The sequence below is a fragment of the Neodiprion virginianus genome, chromosome 3, assembly GCF_021901495.1.
Source record: "Neodiprion virginianus isolate iyNeoVirg1 chromosome 3, iyNeoVirg1.1, whole genome shotgun sequence".
NCBI classification, from domain to species: domain Eukaryota; kingdom Metazoa; phylum Arthropoda; class Insecta; order Hymenoptera; family Diprionidae; genus Neodiprion; species Neodiprion virginianus.
The window spans coordinates 35,011,633-35,035,123 of NC_060879.1; the positions used below are offsets into that span (position 1 = coordinate 35,011,633).

Sequence of the window (23,491 nt, forward strand, 5' to 3'; positions counted from 1 at the left end):
AAACTTGGATGTAGAGAAAAAATTTGACGGACGTTCAAAGAAATTCTTCGCAAATTTTTCGACTTTCTGAATTCACACTCAAAAAGCGATGGAAGCGTATTAAATTCGTTATATATCTGGAATTTTTTCGAGAAGCTTCTTTTTGTTTCTCTCCATTTCTCGACTATGATACATGGTTTTATTCTCAAATGTTCGCGTTAAATCAGGGTCAAGAATTTTAGAACCAGTGAAAAAAATTAACTGTCTCAATAACGGAGAATGTACTCTAAAAAGTGAAGAAAATTATATTGGAAAAACCTGCTGGTAAAGTCGGATATTACGGCATGCAAAAAATTTATCAATCTGCAAATAGCAGCTGTAAAATCTTCTTTATAAATATCTCCCCCATGGCGTGCAGGCGAGCAAGGTGAATGCATGAATGCGAAAAGCGTAATCAATTCATTCGGGCCCAATGATCAGCGTGAAAAAGTGAAAAGGGGTGAAAATTTTCGGGCAAATGCGCTCGGTGATTGAAATTCATCATGGATACCAGTTAATTCGGTTCGCCGGAAGACATCAAAGCGGTTTTATGGTGTCGCGTTGCATCGATTGACGGAGCACGGATATTACCGCTGAAGAAACCGAGGCAAAGATGAACTCTCGTCACTTTATCACGGAGAAATCAGAGGACAGGCAAACTTGTCGAGGGGTGTTATTTTTTTGGCAATGATGAAAAATCATATCGGGAAACAACGCTTTTAATTTTTGCTGATAATTAAAAAACCTAAGACTGATTGTCAGTGTGTAACAAAGATGTAACGATGTTGTGAATTGAAAGTAGGAAATTTTACCCCAAGTAACATGACTTGTAATTCTAAAAGTGGTGCGTAATTGTTTGACTACATTTTTCACGCGATAATTTCGAAACCGGTCCTATTATTTTGTTAAAATTTCATACAAACACATCCTGTTGTGATACGTGTAATAAGCGGTCTTTGCAGAATCTAGAATGATTTACGTTCGAACAAGACTTTTCGCTTATAGCTCGCGGAGTCTTATAATATATTATAATTCGGACATGAATCATTCTCAAATTTCTGCGAAAACCACTTACTTATCTACGGAATACATTAAAGCCGCGATTAACCGAGTGCAGCTCATCTCGGGTGGGGTTTAACCGGGCTTCTTGAGAAATATTTCTTTTTTGACCTTTCAAAATCCACTTTACCGTCCATAGATCGACAAGGAGTCTGCCGCTGTACACATTAGGATGTGGATTGAAATTTCATCAAACTCGTAGGTGGCTGGAGTTTCGATGTTGTCGTGCCGTGTTAAATATCTTTTGGCAAAGGTCGTTTCGAGTAACTTGAGTGTAGTCGAGGATCGGTATTCAAATTTCAAAGCTTGTAAATTAAAGATAAAACCAGTGTCTTTCAAATCTGAGCCTTAAATAGCATTTATTCAAAATACGCTCAAAGATGAAGAGTAAAAGGGTGAAATCACCCCTTTAATCCGTTATCACAGATGACGTTTGGATCGTGGTTTGAAAAAAGTTTATCTGGGCCAGTGCAAGTGCCAAGCTGCCTGGAAAGAGGGAATTTGATTTATAGTACGTAATTACTAGAAAATTCTGTAGTAAAATCGATATCGTTACAACAGCTATTTAAATATTATCAGAACCACAAGAAAATTTGATATAAGTAACTATTTGGTGTTAATTGTAGTTTTCAGTACCATTTCTCGTATGCATTATTATCAAGTTATTTCAACAGTTATAAGAAAACGTGGTACGAGTGACTATAATGAAACGAACCAAAAAAAAAAACTGACACCCATACGCTATACCTTCTGGCTAAATCATAAATATAACTTTTAATTTATACCCAAAACGATATACTTTTTGGTTACGATAAACAGCAGAAAAATAATCAAGCACCGTACCTGTTCGACCAACGAATGTCTCTTTTGAATCGCAACCCACATTTTTGTCTCCACCTAATCTCAAACTCAAAATCCGGGTAGTATGACGGCGCAATTCCGATACCAAATTCCGATTCGCAATGTTAAAAATCATACGAATTCGCTGATCCGTGATCCACCGTATAAAAAACATTTTTTTCTTTTCGTTTTGTTTTTTTTTTCCCCCATCCACCCGTATACCATTCCTGTTATCACGAAGTTCGACGACGTCGTTCCATCCGCACGTCGCTATAGAGACCTGCGTCTCAGCTACTGTACGGCGAAACAAGTAAGCGGCACCGACTAGGAGGAGGAGGAGGAGGAGGAGGAGGAGGAGGAGGAGGAGGAGGAGGAGGAAGAGGAGGAGGAGGCGGTAGGTCAAGAGGGGGGGGCGGGAGGAGGGGGATCGGAAAAGACGCGGAGAGGTTCGACGACGGTTGAGAGTTCAGTGGGCAGCCGCAGTCGGGCGTAGAAACGGCCCGCCGCGCGATACCCGCCGTTTTGTAAAGGATTACCAGCCGACGACGCGGACGCGTTCTGTCAGACGCACGTGCTCCTGAGAGAGGGTCAGGGTTGTGTTCCTCTGCACCGTAGGGCAAGAAAGAGCCGTCGCGCGGTGTTTTTACTGTTTTTTTCTTTTTTTCTTTAATTTCTTTTTTTTTTTTTTCTCTTATTTCTCATTTTCGATTTTTTTTCTTTTTCGAACACACGTTACACCGAAAAGATTTTATCGCATCGCAGGCGTGTAGTTCGGGGATTCCCAATCTTGTTGTCGTTTCGTTGGCTTTTATTTATTTTGGAACGATTGACGAAGAAGAACACAGCGGGAAAAGTGCTGCGATGATCGCGCGGGTAATGGATGATCTTTGAAACGTTGGACGAGTTTCGACCAGTTCTCATTACGCGAAATTGTTGTTTTATTTGTGCAGAGGTGTTGATCGAGTTTTCACCGGACTTGTACTGTAATTTCGATCGGGACGTCCTGCATAGTGGATTGGGATAAGGATTACGATTTTTGTATACTCGGATTTTTTATTCACGGCTGAACGGAGTGGTTGAATATATAGGTGAGAATTATAAGATGCAGTGGTTTAATTACTGTCATTACAATCAGCGTTAAGTTGTACGTTATATCGATAACGAATTCGCATTGTTATTAATGATTAGCGCGGAATCGAAGAGAAAGTATTGAATTATCCAAGAAAAATTGAAGAAGAAGGGTTCGGTTGAACTGAATTACAACTGCAGTGTGCGTCGCAATTTTTAAAGGTTCAAATTTTTCCCGCGCTTGAGCTGCTGCAAGCAAGCTGCGTCATATTTGGCGTGAGTATAAATTGCGGGCGCAACGTCGACCCTTAACACAAAAATATCCCGCAGTGCAGGGATTTATATCCTGTGACCCTGTGACTCGGAAAATGCATTAGGATCGCGAGAATCGAGATTGCGTCAATTTCTCTGCTACTAGATATTACACGCAGTGTGGAGAGTGAATTTCCGGTGTTTGAATACAATGCAGAGGGGACAAATATTATTAGTACACATGGGTTCAACAGTTGTAATATTCGCGTACACAGTAATTAAATAATTAATTGATATATGCGAATCCACTGCTCGGATAAAAAATGTAAAATGGTGTACAATGTCTCATTTTTTACAAGTTTTGAATTATGTTGATGAGTGAGGGTCTTGCTCTTTCACCGAAGCTGTGTCGAGACGAGCCGACTCGTTAATTATCGAGAAAAGGAAATATAGATTCATGTTAATTGCGTGATCATTTCGTGAAATGCGGTTTGCAAATGCAAATTAGTCTGTGAAACAGTCCTCGTTATGGATTAATTAAAGAACTTTCGAAATGGCCGAACGAAATCTTACAAAATTGTCTGGAATTCTGTTGGTTTTTAGACGCGTTGATCTTTGCACTTTTACAATCGTCGCTCATAAAACACAATTTACCACTTTTTCGAATCGTTTGATCCGTGATATAAGGCATAACCTGTTTGATTAAAAATTTAAATAATTGTTGCTCAATCAATTTGGCCTTAGGCTAAATAATCTTGAAAAAATTCTTGTTTGATTCAAGTATGTACTTGAAAATTGCGGGCTCGTCAGAAAGAAAAAGCGTCTGAAAAAGAAGCTGATTGATACGTTGCTTCTGAATATTTAGATGTATTCTCGATTGACGATACTGATCAGCCGTAAAACTTATAATTATAGGTACCACTGATATAATCAAGACACTAAAATTATCAAGTGTTTACAAAATCATCTACCGGAACGTTCATCAATTCTGCGAATTTTACGACGTGAAGAGTAATTGGCCTGAGGTTCAAATCGGTGATTGGCACTGCTTCAATTTTGCATGTATAAACATTGTATAAGTATTTTTGGCATCTGTCTTAAGGAAATATCTCTGTAAGAAACTTGAGACGAAAAATGAGAAGAATTTCACCGTGTGATGTATTCTCGCTGATTTAACCTCTCGATGCAGAAAATATGAGGCTGCAGAAGATGTATAAGTAATCTCGTTAGCGCAACGAGATATTTTATGGCTACGAAATAACTATTGAGAAGTTGAAATTGCAAAATATGGGTACAATTCTAAAGCATTGCGACATGACGAGTTTTTCTAAATGAAAAAAGAAGGCCATCGCAAGTATAATTGCTTCCGTTACTATCGAACTTCAACCTCATTGAAAACACCTTCGTTTTGCGAATTAAAATTCCGTCGTTAAAAGTAAACGATGGATACTGCACGCGTACCTAATGAAAGTGCGTTAATGCAGCAATTTCCAAAAAACTGTAAAATTTTATCCTATCCACTGAGAGAAATTTCAAGTTCCGGTTACCTCAGTCCTTGACTATTTTCATTTTTTACCACAATCGAAAAATATAGTTCTCGGTAGAAAATCAAAATTAGTTTTGTAGCCGTTACCAGAAAGTCCAGTATCCGTTACTATTCTTTCTCATTACGATCACTGTTACTATATTTTCTTGTAACTGTTAATTACGTTAAAGCCTTATTTAACTAAAAAAGTACGGTAAGCCTCACAAACTGATTTTCCGTTGCAATTACCAAAAAAGGATCGACAATAGCGCAAAATGGTTACGCGCACCTCGTTTTTCGTAATTCCAACAATATTCAAACGACTTTTTTAACGATACCCGTTTTACTGAAATTTTCTAGTTACCGTAACGAATGAAATTTTTCTCAGTGTAATAATCGCGCTGCATGAAACGACGAAACGAAAATCAAATCACGCCCGACGTGACTGAAACTTTGATCCGCACTGACGATTTATCGTTCCGTCTTTGCACGTGTAACGTGAGTTGATAATTTTAAGGATGCGAGGACACGTATCGGTCCTTGTCAAACACCGTGGGCATAACGTCAAGTCATCATCGTCGACTCTCCGCATCGCTGCCACAATTCGAATACCTTTTTCGTTACATGTTATTATTACACGTTCGTCGAAGAGGTATCACAAGCATTACACATATTATTCGTTCGTAGGGAAGGAAATGGGAAACCTCGCGTCTTCGAGCGATGCAATTTCAGCCATTCGCAGTTTTTTTTTTTTTTTTTTTTTTGCGTCACGTCAAAGCTGTGCAAATATTTGCGCAAACTTCGGAATCGCACGTTCATTGGCTGATTCCCGTAACGTTTGAGAGCTGGATATGCAATTCGGTTGGCGCCACCGAGGGGTCGATGATTGCGATACTCGGGAGGCTTTGGCACGTCTGAATTACAGGCACCTTGTTAACGAGAGTTTACTTTCTCCGCACTCTAGTATAGGTGTCAAGCAGCTCTCGGAGATACGGTGCTGTTGCTGTTATACACGCATTCAACTTCGTGTAAGCATATTATATGGAGTAATAACGAGCGTTGCGTGCAGCAGCAACGGCAGAAGTGGCGCGAGGGCAAAAAGACTTGTTACGAGGGGGTGACCGAAATTTTTGCACGTAAATCAACTCGGGCAAACAGGCGAAACTTACCCCCGGATTTCAGTCGTCTTGTAATTAAACATAAAAGTGTGTTTCGGGTGGTTCTTATTTACCGTGTTGATAATTTTTTTTCGCCCCACCCCCACAAATCAACTTGAAATAATTCAAAGACAATTGCCTAATTTTTTTTCACATTTTTACGATAGTCCGCACTGTGATCGATGTATCGAATGAAAATAACATGCGAAAAACTTTCTTTCTCAGTATGTATTTTTATTATGAAAGTAGTAATGTTCCGAAATATCTGTAACTGCGAGGTTTTAGCGGACATTGAACGATCTAGACGTATCGCACTTCCTCTAAATAAAAAAAAAAAACAGATTTTGAGAGTGTGCTAAGCGTCGAATTTGGGGAGTCGGGTGGAAAAGATTCGTCACCACCCTAAATAAGGACCACCCCTAATGTGCATATATTTTTGTGAAAAAGTTGCGACGATTACGACACATAATTAATCAAGGGGAACCGAAATATCTGCGAAATTGTAAAGCTCCAAACAGGTCATTTTTAATAAAAAAAAAATATAATATAAACAGAGAAAGTTACTTTTTCAACGATATTAATCATCGACGATGTGTCACTCGCTTAGGAAAGCTGGTCAATTTTTGTTCTATATGCTTGGACTATAGATATAATCCGGAACATGATCCATGGTCACGTTTTATAAACGTATCTCAAAAATATTGTCCATCAGCGTTGATGAAGATCATTCCGCAGTCGCGTATAACAACAATTATTCACCCAGAAAGGGGGAGAACCACACTATTCGCATGAAATAGCCAAAGCCTTAGGCTAGACAATGGATAAACGGATTCAAGACGCGTATAGACGATTGGTTATAGATCGGCATGTCGATGGATGAATGAATGAATAGAGTTTGTTCATAAATAGGCAACGATAATGTATTACGATCCGTTATAACGGAGGCGTAGAAATGTGAACGAAAAAATGTAAGAAGGTGAAGGAAAAGAAGAAGAACAAGAAATTCCTGCATTAAATAATATTATGAGAGGGGAATAAAATTTATGATATAAAAAGAGAAAATTACCAAACTATTTTAAACAGGTATATAGGTGTTACATTGCAAAGGAATCGCGTGGAGTACATGACACAAAAAAAAACCCGTGATAAACTTGCGGGATCCGGCGAGAAGCGTCTGGGGAAAGCGTAGATATCACATAGCGTATTCTATACCCGATAGGTTTTCAATTGCGATTTACCGAGTCCGCCGATCGCGGATCGGCCGGGGAAAAGGAGGAGGTGTATATCCGATGACACTTTGCCCTAATGAAAGACCAGGCGGCAAGGGTACGGCTGTGTACGAATGAACGCCAGGACGCGGGCACGTCGGTAGGTGTATAAGTTGACACCGTGTGAAATAGAATTTCCCACGGGACTCGCAAAGCGAATATAAGCGTCGGCGACGAGCGGCGTCGCGACGCGGCACACTCGCCGTTATATCCAGCACCTAGCCGAGGAGAAGATGCCAAATGAAACTGGCCGACGCGGCGTGCAGTCTGCCTCTTAATGCCTCAATTCCCACTCGATTTATCCCAACGTGGGTGCAATCAATCCTCTTCCTATGCGCGAGCACTGCACGTGTCTACCTTTTGCTTAACCCTTTGAGTCAGACGTTGCTGTGCCGAGACAACTTTTGCAACAAGATAGTATTATGTGGTCTTAGGGATCGCTGATTACAAACGTGGAGTCAGATTTCATAAATTCAAAATGGCGGATCCAATACGGTGGACCAAAAATTTCAAATTTCATCGAATACGGTGAAATAATACTGCGCAGAGGTTTTTGGGCTAGCCGATTGCATTCTCCATACCGAATTTTCGCAATCTGATTTCACATTCGTAATATAAGCGAGCCCAAAAACCCCTGGACGGAGTTTTTTCTCCGATTTCGATCGAATTTGAAATTTTTTTCGGCCATATTGGGTCCGCCATCTTGAATTTTGAAAATATGATTTTTGATTCGTAATTGGCGACCACAATAATTAATAATTTATGTAATACACGTACATGTGTAGAGGGGTAATTTTCTCAGAAATGAATTATTTCTTGAATTTTCACGATTTTTCTCAATCAATTTGCTTCTGACATCAACAATTTGAATTATATCGCGATAATTACTTTCGAGTATTCAAAATCTGTTAGTGTACTATGAGAAATAGCAAAAAACCGCTAAGAAATATGGTTAACAGTTATCTAAACATGCAAAAAATGGGTATAAAATAAATGATAAGAATACTTGTTACTATGACTCATAGGGTTAATGACGAAAGTTAGAAGAGAGAGACCGGCGTTTAAAAAAATCTCCAGAAATATATGTTATTTGCGACAATTATGCGGTGTGGTGAACACAAATGAAACAACATTCTTATCGTGTAATAGAATTGAATGTGAAGAAATTTGAACAACACAAGCTATTTGTAAACACATCATCAATTTGAAAAAAGGCCTTGTAATTAGAATGTTTAGAATGATCGGAATCTGATTGTTTTTGAGCCGATTCTCACGTTTATGGACGCATTTTATTGGCTCAGTCGATACCCACAAATTATTCAAAAATCATTTGACAAGTCTTCTATTACAGTATAGTAACTAGTCTGTATAATACCGTGTACTTACACAAATCTATTTTTATCTACTCTGGACACAGCTATTCGTAAAAAAAAATTCAACCGACCTATGGAGAATATACGACGAAAAAAATAAGCTCAAAAGTATTAGACTTTGTCGATAAAAAAAAAAAAAAAACAACAACAACAGAGTTTAATCATTTTGAACGTTCTAATGATAACCCTTCTCTCAAACTCTTCATATCTGAACTTGTATTATTTGAATTTGCGCGGAATTATCGACGCAAATAACATTGCTGGATCTTTTTCAAACGATTCTTTCTCTTTTTCCAATTTTATGTTTCGACTGCCAGGGCGATTCGTCTTTACAGTAACGGATTCGTCTGATGTACCAAAGCTCTTTCAAACCGACTTACAAGTCGAACTTTCGAGTGCTCAGACCTACAGCAACTTACAATTGTTCCGGGCGTGTATGATTTTTCCCCTCTGAATTCTGTTTCCCAAATTGTCTGCACGACGTTCGAAGTGAAAACCAACCGCATATCATGGATTGTATCGCATGCCGTGTGCAAGTACGTACATTTTATACTTACGATAGCGGCGGCTACGGTGTCGGATAAATTAATCCAATTTCTATTAGCCGTTACATACAAGAGGTGTACATGTACGTGTATAAGGCACGCAAATGCCTGCATGAAACTTACATAAGATACGAGAAGAGACTCAGTGAGGGGTTTTCAGGTATGTGGTTATCGGTGCGATGAAAGCGACAACTGCGACAGCTAATGAGCAAAGATATGGTCAGCCAATTAACAAAACGACACTGCGCGGCGTTAATTCTTCGTATTACGCGGAGTCTCTCTTGCACAATCGTTTATAGATATATATACGTTTTTATATATTACGCATAGATATACGTTTGCATGTGAATTATACAGCTGCGCGAGTGCGAAGATATCGTTTCGAAAATATTTAGCTGCGACGAACATGATTTACTCTTCTACAGTTTATTTATTTCTCTTAGATTTTTTTATGGTTATTATACATGTATGTATACAGTTATCAAGAATATGGAACGACGAATGAACAGTCGTTTATTCAAAACTCGCAATCAGGTCGAATAATTAAATATCATGCACGTAGCTGTATAGCTGTATTTGAAAAATAACTATAATTCTTCACGACGATCGAGTATTTGACGATAGTCAAAAAAGTCTACTTCGGTCAATTTTTCGCAAATGAGACTCTGTGTGGGGTAATAATGGAGTGAAAGAAACTCATTTCCTCAGAACAAACGAACGAAAATCAAATACACGGCTGCCGGATTCCTTTACTCTTGTAAAATATATTCTCTCTTTGAACGCAGCACCGTTAAATGTCATCTTGTCCTTACTCGCTTGGAGTCCGAAAATTATTATTATAAAAACGACTGAAATATGTCAAATATGATAAAAACCGATCGTAGTTTAAGAAATCGTATTTTCTCCCCCATTGACGAATTACCAGAAGGATTCAAATAGAAGAGTGGAGAAATAAAATTAATCTCGAATGTCGCGAGCGGATAAAGAAGCCTCAAAGAATATATTTCTCGCTAGCCGTGACGCTTTGCGATTTTTCTGAACTCTGAACCCTCGCCTTTCGATTCCCAGTATTCTCTTTGTCGAAAAATGAAACTCTTGTGCATCTCGATTCTGCGTTATTCCCAGCAACGCGTCAAGGCTTACAGATAATAACGATACCTCCTATGATAAATCGCAAGTAATCGAAGTCCAATTTGATCGGTAAATGGACGCATAATTATACATATATATATATATATATATCCATGTAATGAGAACAGCATGGTCCGAACAAATGATACGTGCCAACGGAGATAATTAACTTCCGGTAACTGGCTGCGGTTACAAAACCGCAAAGTGAGTTGGAAGTGAGATACGTGCGTCGAACAATAACATAATAATCCATCCGACATGCTGCTGCAGCGTATAAATTCGTAACGTCATCCTGCAGTCTAGTGGAATAATTAGGCGTAATACGAACACTTGTCGCCTAGAATAAACGTTTGCACAACGCGTTTTCCACAAAACATCACTGCGTGCAGGGTTGCCTAACTTCTCTCCCCGGCGATGCTGGTCACGGTTGATCAGGGGCAGAAAATCATTGTCAGCGATAAAAAGAGGGGGGAAACACAAAATGCACACTTCTCGTTGTACTGCGAAACGAAAGATTATTGCAGCTCAACGAATCCTCTGCGCCCTTTTACGTATATTTTCCTTTTCTGAGTTAACAGGAAAATCGAAACAGTGTAATATTTCTATCGAGAAACACCCTGTACAATTTTTATGAACGTTGATATCTACCGCAAGCGTAATCAGCTTTCCGTTCACGGTCTTCATTCTGCGCCCCTCTCTCTCTCTCTCTCTCTCTCTCTCTCTCTCTCTCTCTCTCTCTCTCTCTCTCTCTCTCTCTCTCTCTCTCTCTGTTTCTCGTTACTTGCGCGCGTCTTATTGAAATAATATAAACATGTACATCCACATCCCGGTGTTGCGTAAACGCAGTTGGACTTCTGCGGAGTGCGTCAGTCGGTCCAAGAAACGAAGTGAAGAGAAGAGAAGAGACGGGGATTGACGATCGCAGACGAAAGCAATGCGCGATAAAACTCGTGCGTTTACACACGATTTACACATTCCGCGCAGGAGACACGACGCCGATGAGTTTTGCTGGATCGAAAAGAAGAACATGGGGAGGGGAGGAATTTACGATTGCACGTGCGCGCATTTCGCGACCGCGTGTCCACTATGTCTATCCGCACCGCTGGATGAAAAAATTTTGCATTGCAAATTAACTCGCGGATATGGTATAAGACGTCCGGTATAATTTCATCTTTGATGGATGTTGATATTTTAACTTGATACCGTCGTTTCGTGGTCAAATATTATAATTTATAGCAACCGGTTACCGAACGAATTCGATGAAACTTCAACTCTCTGCGAAACAGGTAGATCAATTTCTTCAGCCGTTGTCAGTGTTCGTCGCAAATTTTTTTACATGTTAAATAAAAATTTTCTTACACTCAAGTGTATTAACGCGGTACAGAGAAAAGGAAGAAGAAGAAAAGAAAGATAGACTTAAAATTCGCGAAGAGAAAAATAATAGGGTGGATTTTCTTTCTGCGGAAACTTTTCTTTGTCTTCGTGATGATTATGTGACACTCTGATATTTTCTCACAAAGTTCGTAAAGCCCTGTGAAACGGGAGTTTTCAGAGTTTACCTTTTCGAGGAGAAAATATCAGAGTTGACAGCTAAATTTAATATCTCTGTCTACTAGTTTAAAGGAAAATTTTGAAAGAAAAAAGCTGAGAGGACGTACTTCGCAATAGTTTACTCTGAAATCTTCTCCAAACGTATCGTTTTGGAAAATTAATAATTCAAAGTTTGCTGATTGCTATTATTCGCATTACACTATTAAGCAATTTTGAAAACATTCTTCCGAATGACTGGTAAAAATATGCCAAGAATAAAAGTGAAGCAAAAGTGCACTGCCCCATATTCTACTCGAATTCGTATACCGTAATAGATGTTTCGAAACCTGCAATTTTTACCGTAGATTCCTGCATGTGCTCGTGATTTAGAACCGAACAAACCTCGTAAATCTCCCGACTGATGCCTGCCTGCGTGCATCTCGATCCGCGAGTATCGCTGACCAATGTTGCAACATACAGATTGATAAATGTGCCGGTTGCGAATTCTCATCTCGTCTCGTCTCGTAGAAATGCCGGCTGCTGCAGGCGGTGATTTTCAAACAACATACGTTTTACATTATACGGTCAATCGTTTAATTTCCCAGTAGGAGATTTTCTCTTTTATGCCTATTTTCGACGCGAAGAATTTGCTGGCTCATAAGTAGAATGATTTCGCAACAACGTTGAAAGTAAAAAAGACAACTTGGGCTATGATTGTACGGATAGAAAACTGAAACTATAAGAAATCTGGGGAATAGGTTATATAACAAAATATCAAAATGCCAGACGGTGCCAGAGACCTGGTTTTTTTAGATTCAAGTGCTTTAAATTACCGAAAAAAGGCTTTGTCTCGTTTGTACCCTAGGATATAAAACAAGGGTTATATACATATACCTGCCGCAGTGATGCGAATCAATGAAAATAAACTAATCAACCGAGAAAAATTTCATTGCATTGGATAAAATTTTGCGGGTTCAATTAAACTTGCTTGTATTAGTTCACAATAAAAATTTCTGGTCCAGTGAAACGTTTTTATAATATATGCGTGTGGAGAGAAAGAAAAAGAAATAAATTGAAAATATTTCCCTCCTTCGTTGTTTGCGGTTGCATTAAAATTCAACATACCCAACTTGTTGTTCTCCCGTATCTTAAACAACGCATCCTTTCCGTTTTCCCAGGTACACGGCCGTCGACGAGGAGTCGCCAGGAGCAGCGTCTAGAGGGCTCGGAGCCGCCTCTCCGTCGCAAAGAACCGTTTCAGCGGGCGAAGCTGAGGGTGGTGACATGTTGGAGCTGCGTTTATCGACGCACGGCGACGTCTTCTCCTCGAAGTCATCGCCGGTACAAAAATCGGCGAAATGCGCGGACGAGGACTCGGGCTCGGCGCAGGTCCCAGGGGACCGGTCCCGACTGGGTGGCGTCGTTAGGACCCCGGAGGGCGTCGAGAAGCCGGTGGAAACGCGTATACCCGAAGTGACGATTATGCAGGATGCGAAACGCGCCGCGACGCCGGCCTGCAGAGAACCAGAGCTTTTGAGGATCTGCTCGACCCCGTCGCAGGAGATTCGCGAGGTCCGCAAGGACAGCGCCCTCTACCTCGAGGAGGATGAGGTCGAGGGACTCAGGGACCTCAGGGAGTCGCTGAGGGCCCGTTCGCCGCGAAGCCTGACCCCGAGACGGGAGAGCAGCGGGTACGCGAGCAACCTGGGCACCTTCGACGAGGAGCGGAGGACATCGGAGGTCGATTTGACGGGGATAAGGGAGCGCCGGAGGTCCTCGACGAAGAGGCTGACCTCCGAGACTTTCGTCCCCGTAACGCGTGGCTGGACAAGCAGGAACGAACAGGAACAGAACACGACCAACCCCGAGAATTCGGATAACCGTAACAAGGCATCGAATCCCGAGATCCGCGAGGCCGAGGGCGTCGAAAGGCGGGGAAAAACCGCCTCGAATCAACCGGCCCAGAAACGACCCTCGGAATCACCGAGCGAGGTTCTTTCCTACGCCGAGGTCCTGCAGGCTAAACCCGGGGGTCCGATTAACAGGTCCAAGGTCCTGTCGCGAGTCGAGTCCTTCGACGCCGCCGATCTTCCCGGGCGGACGTCGACCGGCGTTGATCAGCTCGCCTCCAAGATCGGTATCCAGCGAAACAAGAGGATCGTCCACCAGTACAGCACTCCAAATTTTCCGAGCATGGAGCTAGAGAGGATACTCGAAAGGCCGCCGGACAAGACGCCGGAAATCATTGTACCCCCTGTGCCGACGACGGTCGAACGAAACGATCAGGGAGCGGATGTCGTTGCGACCGGCAAACTCCTGCCAAGGTCGGTCAAGGTCTACCAGCTCCTGTCCACGCAGTCCGAGGACCGAGGCGACGGTGTTCCGAACCTGGCCGACAGGCGGATTTCACTGCAGATCACGCGGCAGGACGAGGAACGACTTCCGGGAGAGGAAGGAACGACGGGAACCGCCCCCCCGGTCATCGCCGAGGGTCCCGAAATCCTTGGCGTTCCCGCCGCTCCCGAGGGAAGATCGCACCTCTCACCCTCTTCGAATCTCGCAGATCCTCCGGTTCGCAAGCTTTCAACCCCCGGTGAAATGGGCGCGTCGCAGCGACTGCTCGGCGACTCTGGGATCGGGATTAGACCCATTTATCCCTATTGTCCATATTCGCCGTACGGCAGTCCTCAAGGATCGCCGAGGACCAGGAGGCGACCTCTTAGAGAAAGTCGACGCGTTTCTATCGACAATAGACAGGGTGCTCTTCAGCTTAATCAGTACAAACTCTTGGACAATATCGGACAGGTGAGTCAATGTTTGCACTTGTTAAACCTGCGAGAATGCTGCTTTCCAATTTCTTGACACTTAGAAATGTCGTCGGTTTTCAGTCCCATTGTGTTGTGCTTCTTTTCAACGGGTTTCAATTTATGAATTATGTCATAATTAGTCTGAAGGAATCAAATTTGTAAAAATTTGTTCGTATTTTTTTCCGGATTTTATATGGTTTATCTACTGAATTTTAAAGAATTCTAAACTTGCGACATCACGACTTTTCTCAGAAATACATCGTTACGATTAATTGCCAGCTTTAGCCTAGTTCGTTTGAATGTCGAAAAATTCGGATCGTGGATCTTCTGAAAACCTTCTGGATCAGCGTTTGTACGTATAATATGAGATCAGAATTTCCGTCGGAATTACGCCAGAGGTAAAATCATTCAGAAGGCATAAATTACACGTTCAAATAAAAAGGAATGTAAGAAAAAAAAAAAAAAGAATAAAAAATAAGAATAGGCGGAACTTTGGTCTCTGCAAATAATACTCAACGAATACACCGCTGCAAGCTATACCAATATTTGCCTCACATTAGAGGCGTACCTGCGTAGATCTCGACGACGAGCCGTAATGGGTATAACGGTTTGTTAAAACAGATCGATGTTGCAAAATTAAACAACTTATCGGAATAGGATTGAAGGAGAAAAATAAAAGAAAACTAACGAGTCAACCAGAAATAACAATTAGTCACTAGCGCAACTTGTTTATTACTTCTTTGCACGGTGAAAACAAAAAATAACCAAGTGTGAAAAATACGGGTATCCAACTAATTCCATTTAACGTTTCCTCGATAATGCGGGAGTTGAATTCGACGGAAAGTTTGGCCTCCGTTCGCGTGTGACCAAAGTATTTATCGGGTCAAGAGTAAACCGATTGTCGAAAAGGTGGCAGCAGCCTCGTTTTGTCTGGTAATAATTTCAAATTTGAATATCTCCTCGAGTATATATATTCATGCGTATTTATTACACTTCACATACGTACATCGCACGTTCCATACGTTACACAAGTCGGAATTCCCAACTTGTTAGATCAAAGGCGCCTACGTACAAATTTCAGTTCGCCTCCAGCAATTAGATAATATTAATATATGCAGAGAGCCGCTAGTTTCCATAAATTTACATATCCACTGCTAAACGGTAAAGGAATATTAAGAGATAACCTTAATGACCGTGTGTGTAACATTATAAAATAACGTGAACCGCACAGAATTGTATAAATTCCGCTACTAATCAATTCTATAATTTGTGACAATGAAAAAAATAAATAAATAATGAAAGATTATTTGAACGAGTGCTCGTGCTAACTTTCTCACGACTTTTTCCAGCGATACAGAAATTAGAATACGTAAAAATATTTTCAGCAAAGTACACCGGATTTTCGTATTAGCGAGGAATATAAAAAAAATTCAAATTCCATATTTTGTCGGAAAAGACATTGCAATTCCGGTTGGGAAATTTTGATACATTTTTTTTTTTTTCTTCTTTAACATTACGATTTCTCAATTTCTTTGTAACCATAACAAGATGCAGAGGATAAAGCAATTTCGTGAGGAAATAATCTTCTTTGAGATTGAAATTAATGAAGTCCGACGAAACGAAAATCGTACAAATATCATATATTGAATTTAAACATTTCGCCGCTAATGCGGGGGTAGAATTAAATTATACGTCTCGCGTGCTGCTGGCGAATTAAGCGGGTCAAAAATTAGCTGGTTGTAAATAAAGCATTGCGGGGATCGTTTTTTTGCCAAGTTGTTGAAAATTCCTCATTCGCGTCTACACGCATAGCCATTCAAAGACACGATACGGCCACGGGATTAGACTCGCCCATAATACGGTGAAACTTTTCCACACACGAGAAATCGGTCGAACGTACGTTTTAACCTTTAACGAAATGGAATCGCCTAAAGGCGACGAACACCTTTTTACCTCGACATTGAAAAACTCGACTCTGTATTGACAGGGCACTTTGAATTCGGAAAAGGTTCGCACGGTTTTTTGTTTTTTTTTTTTTTTTTATCTCAAGAGAAAACAAGAAGAACACGTAGGTAAATTTTTTTTTTTTGCTATTTCTGAATACCCGAACACATTTCGCATAAGACTTACGTGAATAGTTTTCAAACCTAATATCGCCAAATCATCAAATAGTTTGTACAAATAATTACTTCTATTGTTGCATGACGTTCGAAAATCGCACAAATAAGATGAACGCCAATTAGATCGATCGAAATAAAAACTTTCCTCGCACGACAATTATCGTGCTGGTTTACGTTAATAATGATAATAATAATAATAATAACAACGACGACAACCTTAATACCGCTACAATTCTTTTTGTAAATATTTCAAAGTGTAATGAGAGCGTCCGGAACGATTTAAAAATTAACCAACGTGCCAGCTTTAGTCGTCGACAAGAAATATGTAACACCCGTTAAGTTTCGAACGTCATCGGGTTGAACCAAGGCATTGTAACAGCTGCGGATATAAAATTGATGCTTAAATTATTGTCCGTAAGAACGTTCGCCGAGGGTCTCGTCCGTAGATATAATGTATGAGAAATCGTGTATGAAGAAATGAGTAACTAGACGACGTCCACAGCAGTTATACCAAGACTTGCAGGACACAATATACCTTGTACACCATGCGCCGAAAGAAATGATACATCAATAAAGAATATTGCCGCGCCGCGACCCGCATTTAATGTATAATATTATAGCGTCGTAAATTGGCGCATAACTCACGCGGTTCGGCTCTATTCGCTTCTCTTTTCTCCTTTTTCTTCTCCTCTCTTTATATATACATATATATATACATATATACTTATATATTATATATATCAGCTGCAATATCGTTTCAAAGTCGTAGAAACTTTTCTGCAAAAACTGTTTCTTTATCATATGCGTTATACGAAGGTATAATAATTTGTTGCGGTTTTTGAGTGTGTAAAGTCCAACGTGTAAAGCGTAAGTTTTGAGGTCGTAATACAGGTGGAGGAGAAAATCTAGCGTAGGTGTAAACGAGACTTACAGAAATTACGTAGAATTGATCGTACGGGATAAAATTGTTTTTATTTCGTTGTACAATTAAAAATTTTTTTATTTCCTTTTATTTTCGCCTCTCTTATCGTAAATTTTTTTCCCCGCAGCTCACGCAGCCCGGATTTTCCAACGACGAAAATTGAAATAAAATAGAAAGGCTCGGTCGGGTCCGATTAGGTGTGTATTATAGCTGCGGATCGGGGATTCCGAACGCCATGGGATTATAATGCATTGTTCGGCGCGGTGTGAAAATTAATTAATTTACCGATAGCCGGGTTCGATAAGCCGAGGCATTATACAGCCTGCTATAACATTTTGCATAGCAAAGAACACGGTAATAGTCGTTCGCCCACTTCTTGTTCAAGCTGTTTCAGCTGGTGTAAGAAATCATTCAAATATAATCACATGCAGCCACAGCGCTGACACGCACGTCCGTTCTACGCTTGATCGGGGCTTTTTTAATACTAGCAGAGAAATACTCGTCTCTATAGGTATAATATCGACGCATACGTGCCTAATTGCAAAGCTATAAAACGTCTTTGTCAAATCTGACACGCGTGTTACACGGCCCAACATTACGATGCTTCATCCGGCGTATAATGTAAGCAAAGATAAAGTAGGAACGACCGTAAGACTGGCTTCGTTATTGAAAAAAACAAAGCTTGAAAAAAATAGTAATAAGAAAAAAATATTCTACAATATGAATAATTTAATATCGATAATTAAACGCGAGTTGTTAAGGCTCGTGTGGGTCTAATCACGCGTCATGTTCGTTATAATGAACGTGTCGATGGACGCGTGAGCAACATGGCGCTGCCGGTATAATCGCTGTCTCTCTCTCTCTCTCTCTCTTTCTCTTCTACACCAATTTGTTACGTCGCAACTTAAGTCATCGTTTCTTTCAGGGCTCTTACGGTATTGTCAAACTCGCCTACAACGAAGAGGACGAAACGCACTACGCGATGAAGATCCTAAGTAAGAAAAAACTGATGAAGAAGGCCGGGATTTTCGGGAGAATGGCACCGGGGAGAAAAGGGCTCGCTAATCCGTTGGCAAAGGTTTACAGGGAGATTGCCCTTCTCAAAAAGCTCGATCATCCGAACGTCGTGAAGCTCGTCGAGGTCCTCGATGACCCGGACGAGGACAACCTCTACCTCGTGTTCGAGCTTGTGCAAAAGGGTGAGGTCCTCCAGCTGCCGACCGATCAACCATTGGACGAGGACACAGCGCGGATTCACTTTCGCGACATCGTTTTGGGGGTCGAATATCGTGAGTTCTTCTTCATCTTCGTCATCGTAATTTTCTTCCCTCACGTTACGTGAAATTCATAATTAAGAACGAAGCGTGGCAGCCTGGTGATTCTTTTTTCTTTTCTTCTCGCCTCTTATTCACTTCCAGCATCATTCCTTCGACAAGCGGAGCTTTACTGCACCGGAGGCGGTCGGAATGTTTCACAGCGTCAAAGAGTGCTCGAAAGCTCATTTCAACCCCTTCTTGTTCCCCCAGCTCTTGAACGTCCACGTATCAGTGCACGTGTGTTCGCGTGTGTGTGTGTGTGTGTGTGGTGTCCAACTGCACAGCGAGCAAAAGCATCCGCAGATGTGAACTCACACCCGGCTCTCGTCCGAACTTTGTTCTTCCAGTGCATTACCAACGGATAGTACACAGGGACATAAAGCCCAGCAATCTGCTCGTCGACGGCGAGGGTCACGTTAAGGTCGCGGATTTAGGTGTCAGCGCGGAATTAAGGGCTGCTGGTGAACTGCTCTCGGGACCTGCTGGAACGCCGGCGTTTGCCGCACCGGAAACTACCACTCCTGGAGCGCAGTATTCCGGAACGGTGGGTGAAAAATTCAAACTCCAAACACGGGTTTGGGTTTCGTGTGAAAGTTTTAAATGTGAAAATCTTCTTTCTTCAACGTTTTACAGGTCTAGAGCGCACAAGTAACGTGTTCTTTAGCGAAATAGATCGTGTATCGAGAAACGGTTGATGTAAAGAAAAACGATTGATCGATTCATTGATTGATTGATCGGTCAAAATTCAATACGTCTCGTTAGAATAGTCGAAATATTACACATTCGTAAGCTGTGAAGATTTCTTTGAGAGTAAAAGAATAGCAAATATTTGAATTATAAACGAAATAAGCTTATTCGTGTCGATGATTCGTTTCAACTTGCTCGCTGTTCTTCCATCACCTCGGCGTCGTTAAATTGTTATCATCGTTATTGTTATTATTATTTAAATTATAATATATAGTGTCGATTGTCAGCCAACCAACCTTCTTGTGAAACGTTGTACCGAATGCGCGCGTGTCCGTGTCATTTTATGTAAATACACAAGTGCGGTAATTGGCTTGTTGGCTAATTGGTTTGGTATACTGCTAGGCGACCGCTTGAGTATCGGATTGTGGAAAAATAGTTGAAACCAGTATACCGGTACTCCTATGCATAATGTATGGTCAAAGTGCGTAGAGCTAGGCAACAGCATGACTCTATTAAAGCCTCTCCACGCACCTGTACGGACACGTAACGAGTTCTCTGCAGTCGGCGATGCATACCTGGAGGCTGCACTCCGAACGAATATAATTAACGCCTTTCAAAGTTATCGCACCGTTGAAACTGTCCTCAACTTTTACAGAGTCGGCACCATTTGACAAACGCTAAGTTGTCGCGCTTACGCTTCTACGTTATGCAGTTTTATTACGGTTATTATTATCACAAATATCAGTGCAGGAGAATTGATAAGTTCGCGGCACTGAACACTTATAACGGTTATAAGTATATCTATAGCTATACGACGTACGTAACAATTCATTCTTACCTGCGCGAAATCAACAGTGTTATTTGTAATTATCATCGAACGAGGAATTTCTCTTGCGTAAAATATTTATTCACATTGTATGCAACGACCGTGCTTATAATACTGCTGTTGCATACATTTTTTACAACCTATAATGCGGGGATCCCAAACCTGATCGAAGACTATGAATTATTAAACGAATTTTTCCACAAGCTGTACCGTCTGAGAATTACCAAATGCATCGGAACATATAAATGAGAAGCAGATTAAGCTATTGGAATCAAAAAAATAAATATATATGTATTGGGAAAAAAAAAAATAAAAATTAATGGTTACAATGAGGAAAATTTCACTTGTTATAGTAAGTAGAAAAATTCAGTAAAACAGGTATCGTTAAAAAAAAACTATTTGAATGTTGTTGGCATTACGAAAAACTAGATGCGCGTAACCATTTTGCATTATTGTCGATCCTTTTTTGGTAATTGCAACGCAACATCAGTTTCCGAGGTTTACTCTACTTTTTTTAGTTAAACAAGGCTTTAACGTCAATTTATCGTTGCACGAGCATTAAATTTTCGCAACAGTTACAAGAAAATCTAGTAACAGTGATCGTAATGAGAAAGAATAGTAACGGATAATAGACTTTCCGGTAACGGCTAGAAAACTAATTTTCATTTTCTATCTAGAACTATACTTTTCGATTGTGGTAAAAAAAATGAAAATAGTTAAGGACCGAGCGGTAACAGGAACTAAAAATTTCTCTCAGTGTATAAGTTTCGTTGCGTCGCGACTTGGAATCTTACAATAATTTCAAGAAAAATTACGAGTATCGTTTCTCAGAAAGCAGTATAAAAATTCGTGATTTCCGGCTAAGGGAGAAAGAAATGCAGTTTAATTAAAATAATTTACCCTGCAAATTCTCCACGTTCACAGCTCTGCGACGTTTGGTCGATGGGAGTGACTCTTTACTCATTGGTGACCGGAAAAGTGCCTTGGGACGGATCCGGAAGCATAATCGGTGTGCAGGCGGCGGTGCGATCGGAGCCGTTAAGGTTCCCAGAAAAACCAGAGCTCTCTGCGAAACTGAAGGAGCTGATAACCAGGATGCTGGAGAAGGAACCGTCCGCGAGGATCGCGCTGAGGGACATCAAGATACATCCGTGGGTTACGAACGAGGGGGCGGAAGCTCTACCGAGCGAAGCTGACAACTGCAGACTTCCGGTTACCGTCACCGACGAGGAGGTCGCCCGAGTCGTTACCAGGGTTCCTAAGCTCGACACCCTCATTTTAATCAAGACGATGCTCAAGCAGCACAGCTTTCAGGTGAGAGAAATCCGAGCAACCGGTTATCTTTAATCAAGGCGAAATCTCAGCCAAGTGTAACGAAACGTCCGTAATTATGTCTGCCAACTTTTTCGAGAAAAGTAATCTCGAAGCTTTTTATTCGGCTGTTTACTACCGCAGGCCGTCTTTTTCCTAGGAGACGTGGCTCCGCGCTGTCCGATCACATATACATGTAAGGATGCTTTTAGGGGCATGTAAAAGCGAAATTACTCGCGTATTGTTAGAACGAAACGAGCAAACAATCGGACGAATGCCTAAACCTTGTACGTTTGTGTTTGAACACCGTGAGTTCTCTGCGCGTTGAGTTTTCATCGGAAAACTTGGTCCGAACCTCGTCCTTCTTATTCGCGTTAACTTATTAATGACATTCTCGAGGTTGAGCTTCGTTCAGAATACATGAAGCCCTCCTCGACTTCTCCGAGGGGTTTTTATTTATTATTTACGACCTGGAATGTTATCCCGTTATATCCTGGAGCAAGGAATTTTCTTCTCTATTTCACCGCGCGGAATAACCGTCGTAAAGTTTGCGCATCGAGCTTTCTCGTATCAAGTCTGACGAAAACTATACGCGTTGCAAATATCGTCTTTATACAAGTCCTCGGAGAATCGGCAAAGTCAATTTTTTCCCGCAAAAATTCATGATTTCCAAAGATTGAAAAATCAAGCTTACTTGTTTCACCGTCACTCCAAATTTTTACCAAGCCGAAGGCGTTTTCGTTTTCGAGTATCTTTAACAAGTCTATACGGCGAAGGAAAAGAACCCTCCTAAATTTCAATTCCGAGAATCTGCCTGCCGGTGTCATCTACTTCGATTAAGACTCCTCCTCGATGACTAATAATTAATAAATAATTTAACGCGTCGTACCGACGATCGATTTTCCTCCGCATTGCGTCGTGCAACTCTAGGTACTTATAAACACTATAAATATACGTCTCGTGTAAAATCTATGCACCGGTAGTCGCCTTTTTACGAAGAAAAACTTAATCGCATGTTACTCGTACGTGGCAAACAGATTCGCAGGGCAATTATCGCTCTGTTTTTCGCTTGATTTAATAGACGAGCTGCTTCTCTAGCCTTTGATGAATAATAATACTAAACAACTTTACAGAATGAAAAATAAAAAATAAAATATTCAAAGAAGCGTAAAAGAAAATATAATACAGCGCTGCGAATAACTTTTATCTTCACAAGGATAACTCATCGAGTTGAACAAGCAACCCTTGGCGCTTAATTGAAACACCGGGCTTACTTCTTATTATCGTTAGGTTGGAGGAATAAAAATATTTACGAAGTATTTCATATATAATATAACGTTCGAGTTTCTCGGCTTCGTTTACACGCCGAATGGAGAAATACGTAAAAATATTTATCAAGCTTAATTTTTTGTTCAACTTTTGCCGAAGAAGATATAAAATGTATGATATTGTAATACCGATAACGGTAATAACCATTAATCGTGAATCTTTTTTATCTGATCAAGTGACTATATACATACATTCCCATAAGAACCGTCCTAAGATTAACAAGACGAAAAATAAAACATATCATACGTAACGGCTGTTCGTTTTAAGCATTATTATTAGTAATATTGTTGTTGTTGCTCTTGTGATTATCATTTTTATTATTATACCGATTCAATTTCATTACTAATGCAAGAACGGTGATTTACGGTTAGTAAGTAATAAATTTGAACGGGCCTTGGCTGCATTGC

The 23,491-nt window shown here is 40.7% G+C and overlaps 2 protein-coding genes across 6 annotated transcripts in view; one reads left to right on the plus strand and one right to left on the minus strand.

Moving 5' to 3' along the window:
* LOC124300496 (uncharacterized) overlaps positions 1-23,491 on the minus strand; it is a 66,222-nt gene that overhangs the window by 40,887 nt on the left and 1,844 nt on the right. The window lies entirely within an intron of this gene.
* LOC124300493 (cyclin-dependent kinase 12) overlaps positions 1-23,491 on the plus strand; it is a 44,382-nt gene that overhangs the window by 15,092 nt on the left and 5,799 nt on the right. For 3 of the 5 annotated variants that reach the window (XM_046754668.1, XM_046754669.1, XM_046754671.1), the window contains 4 exons: positions 12,945-14,571; positions 18,541-18,904; positions 19,279-19,475; positions 21,369-21,758. In XM_046754668.1, the coding sequence (XP_046610624.1) occupies positions 12,945-14,571; positions 18,541-18,904; positions 19,279-19,475; positions 21,369-21,758 (2,578 nt within the window). Of the gene's footprint in view, positions 1-2,605; positions 2,791-2,867; positions 3,006-8,914; positions 9,097-12,944; positions 14,572-18,540; positions 18,905-19,278; positions 19,476-21,368; positions 21,759-23,491 lie in introns of those variants that run through there. The other 2 variants (XM_046754670.1, XM_046754672.1) reach the window with 2 other exon arrangements.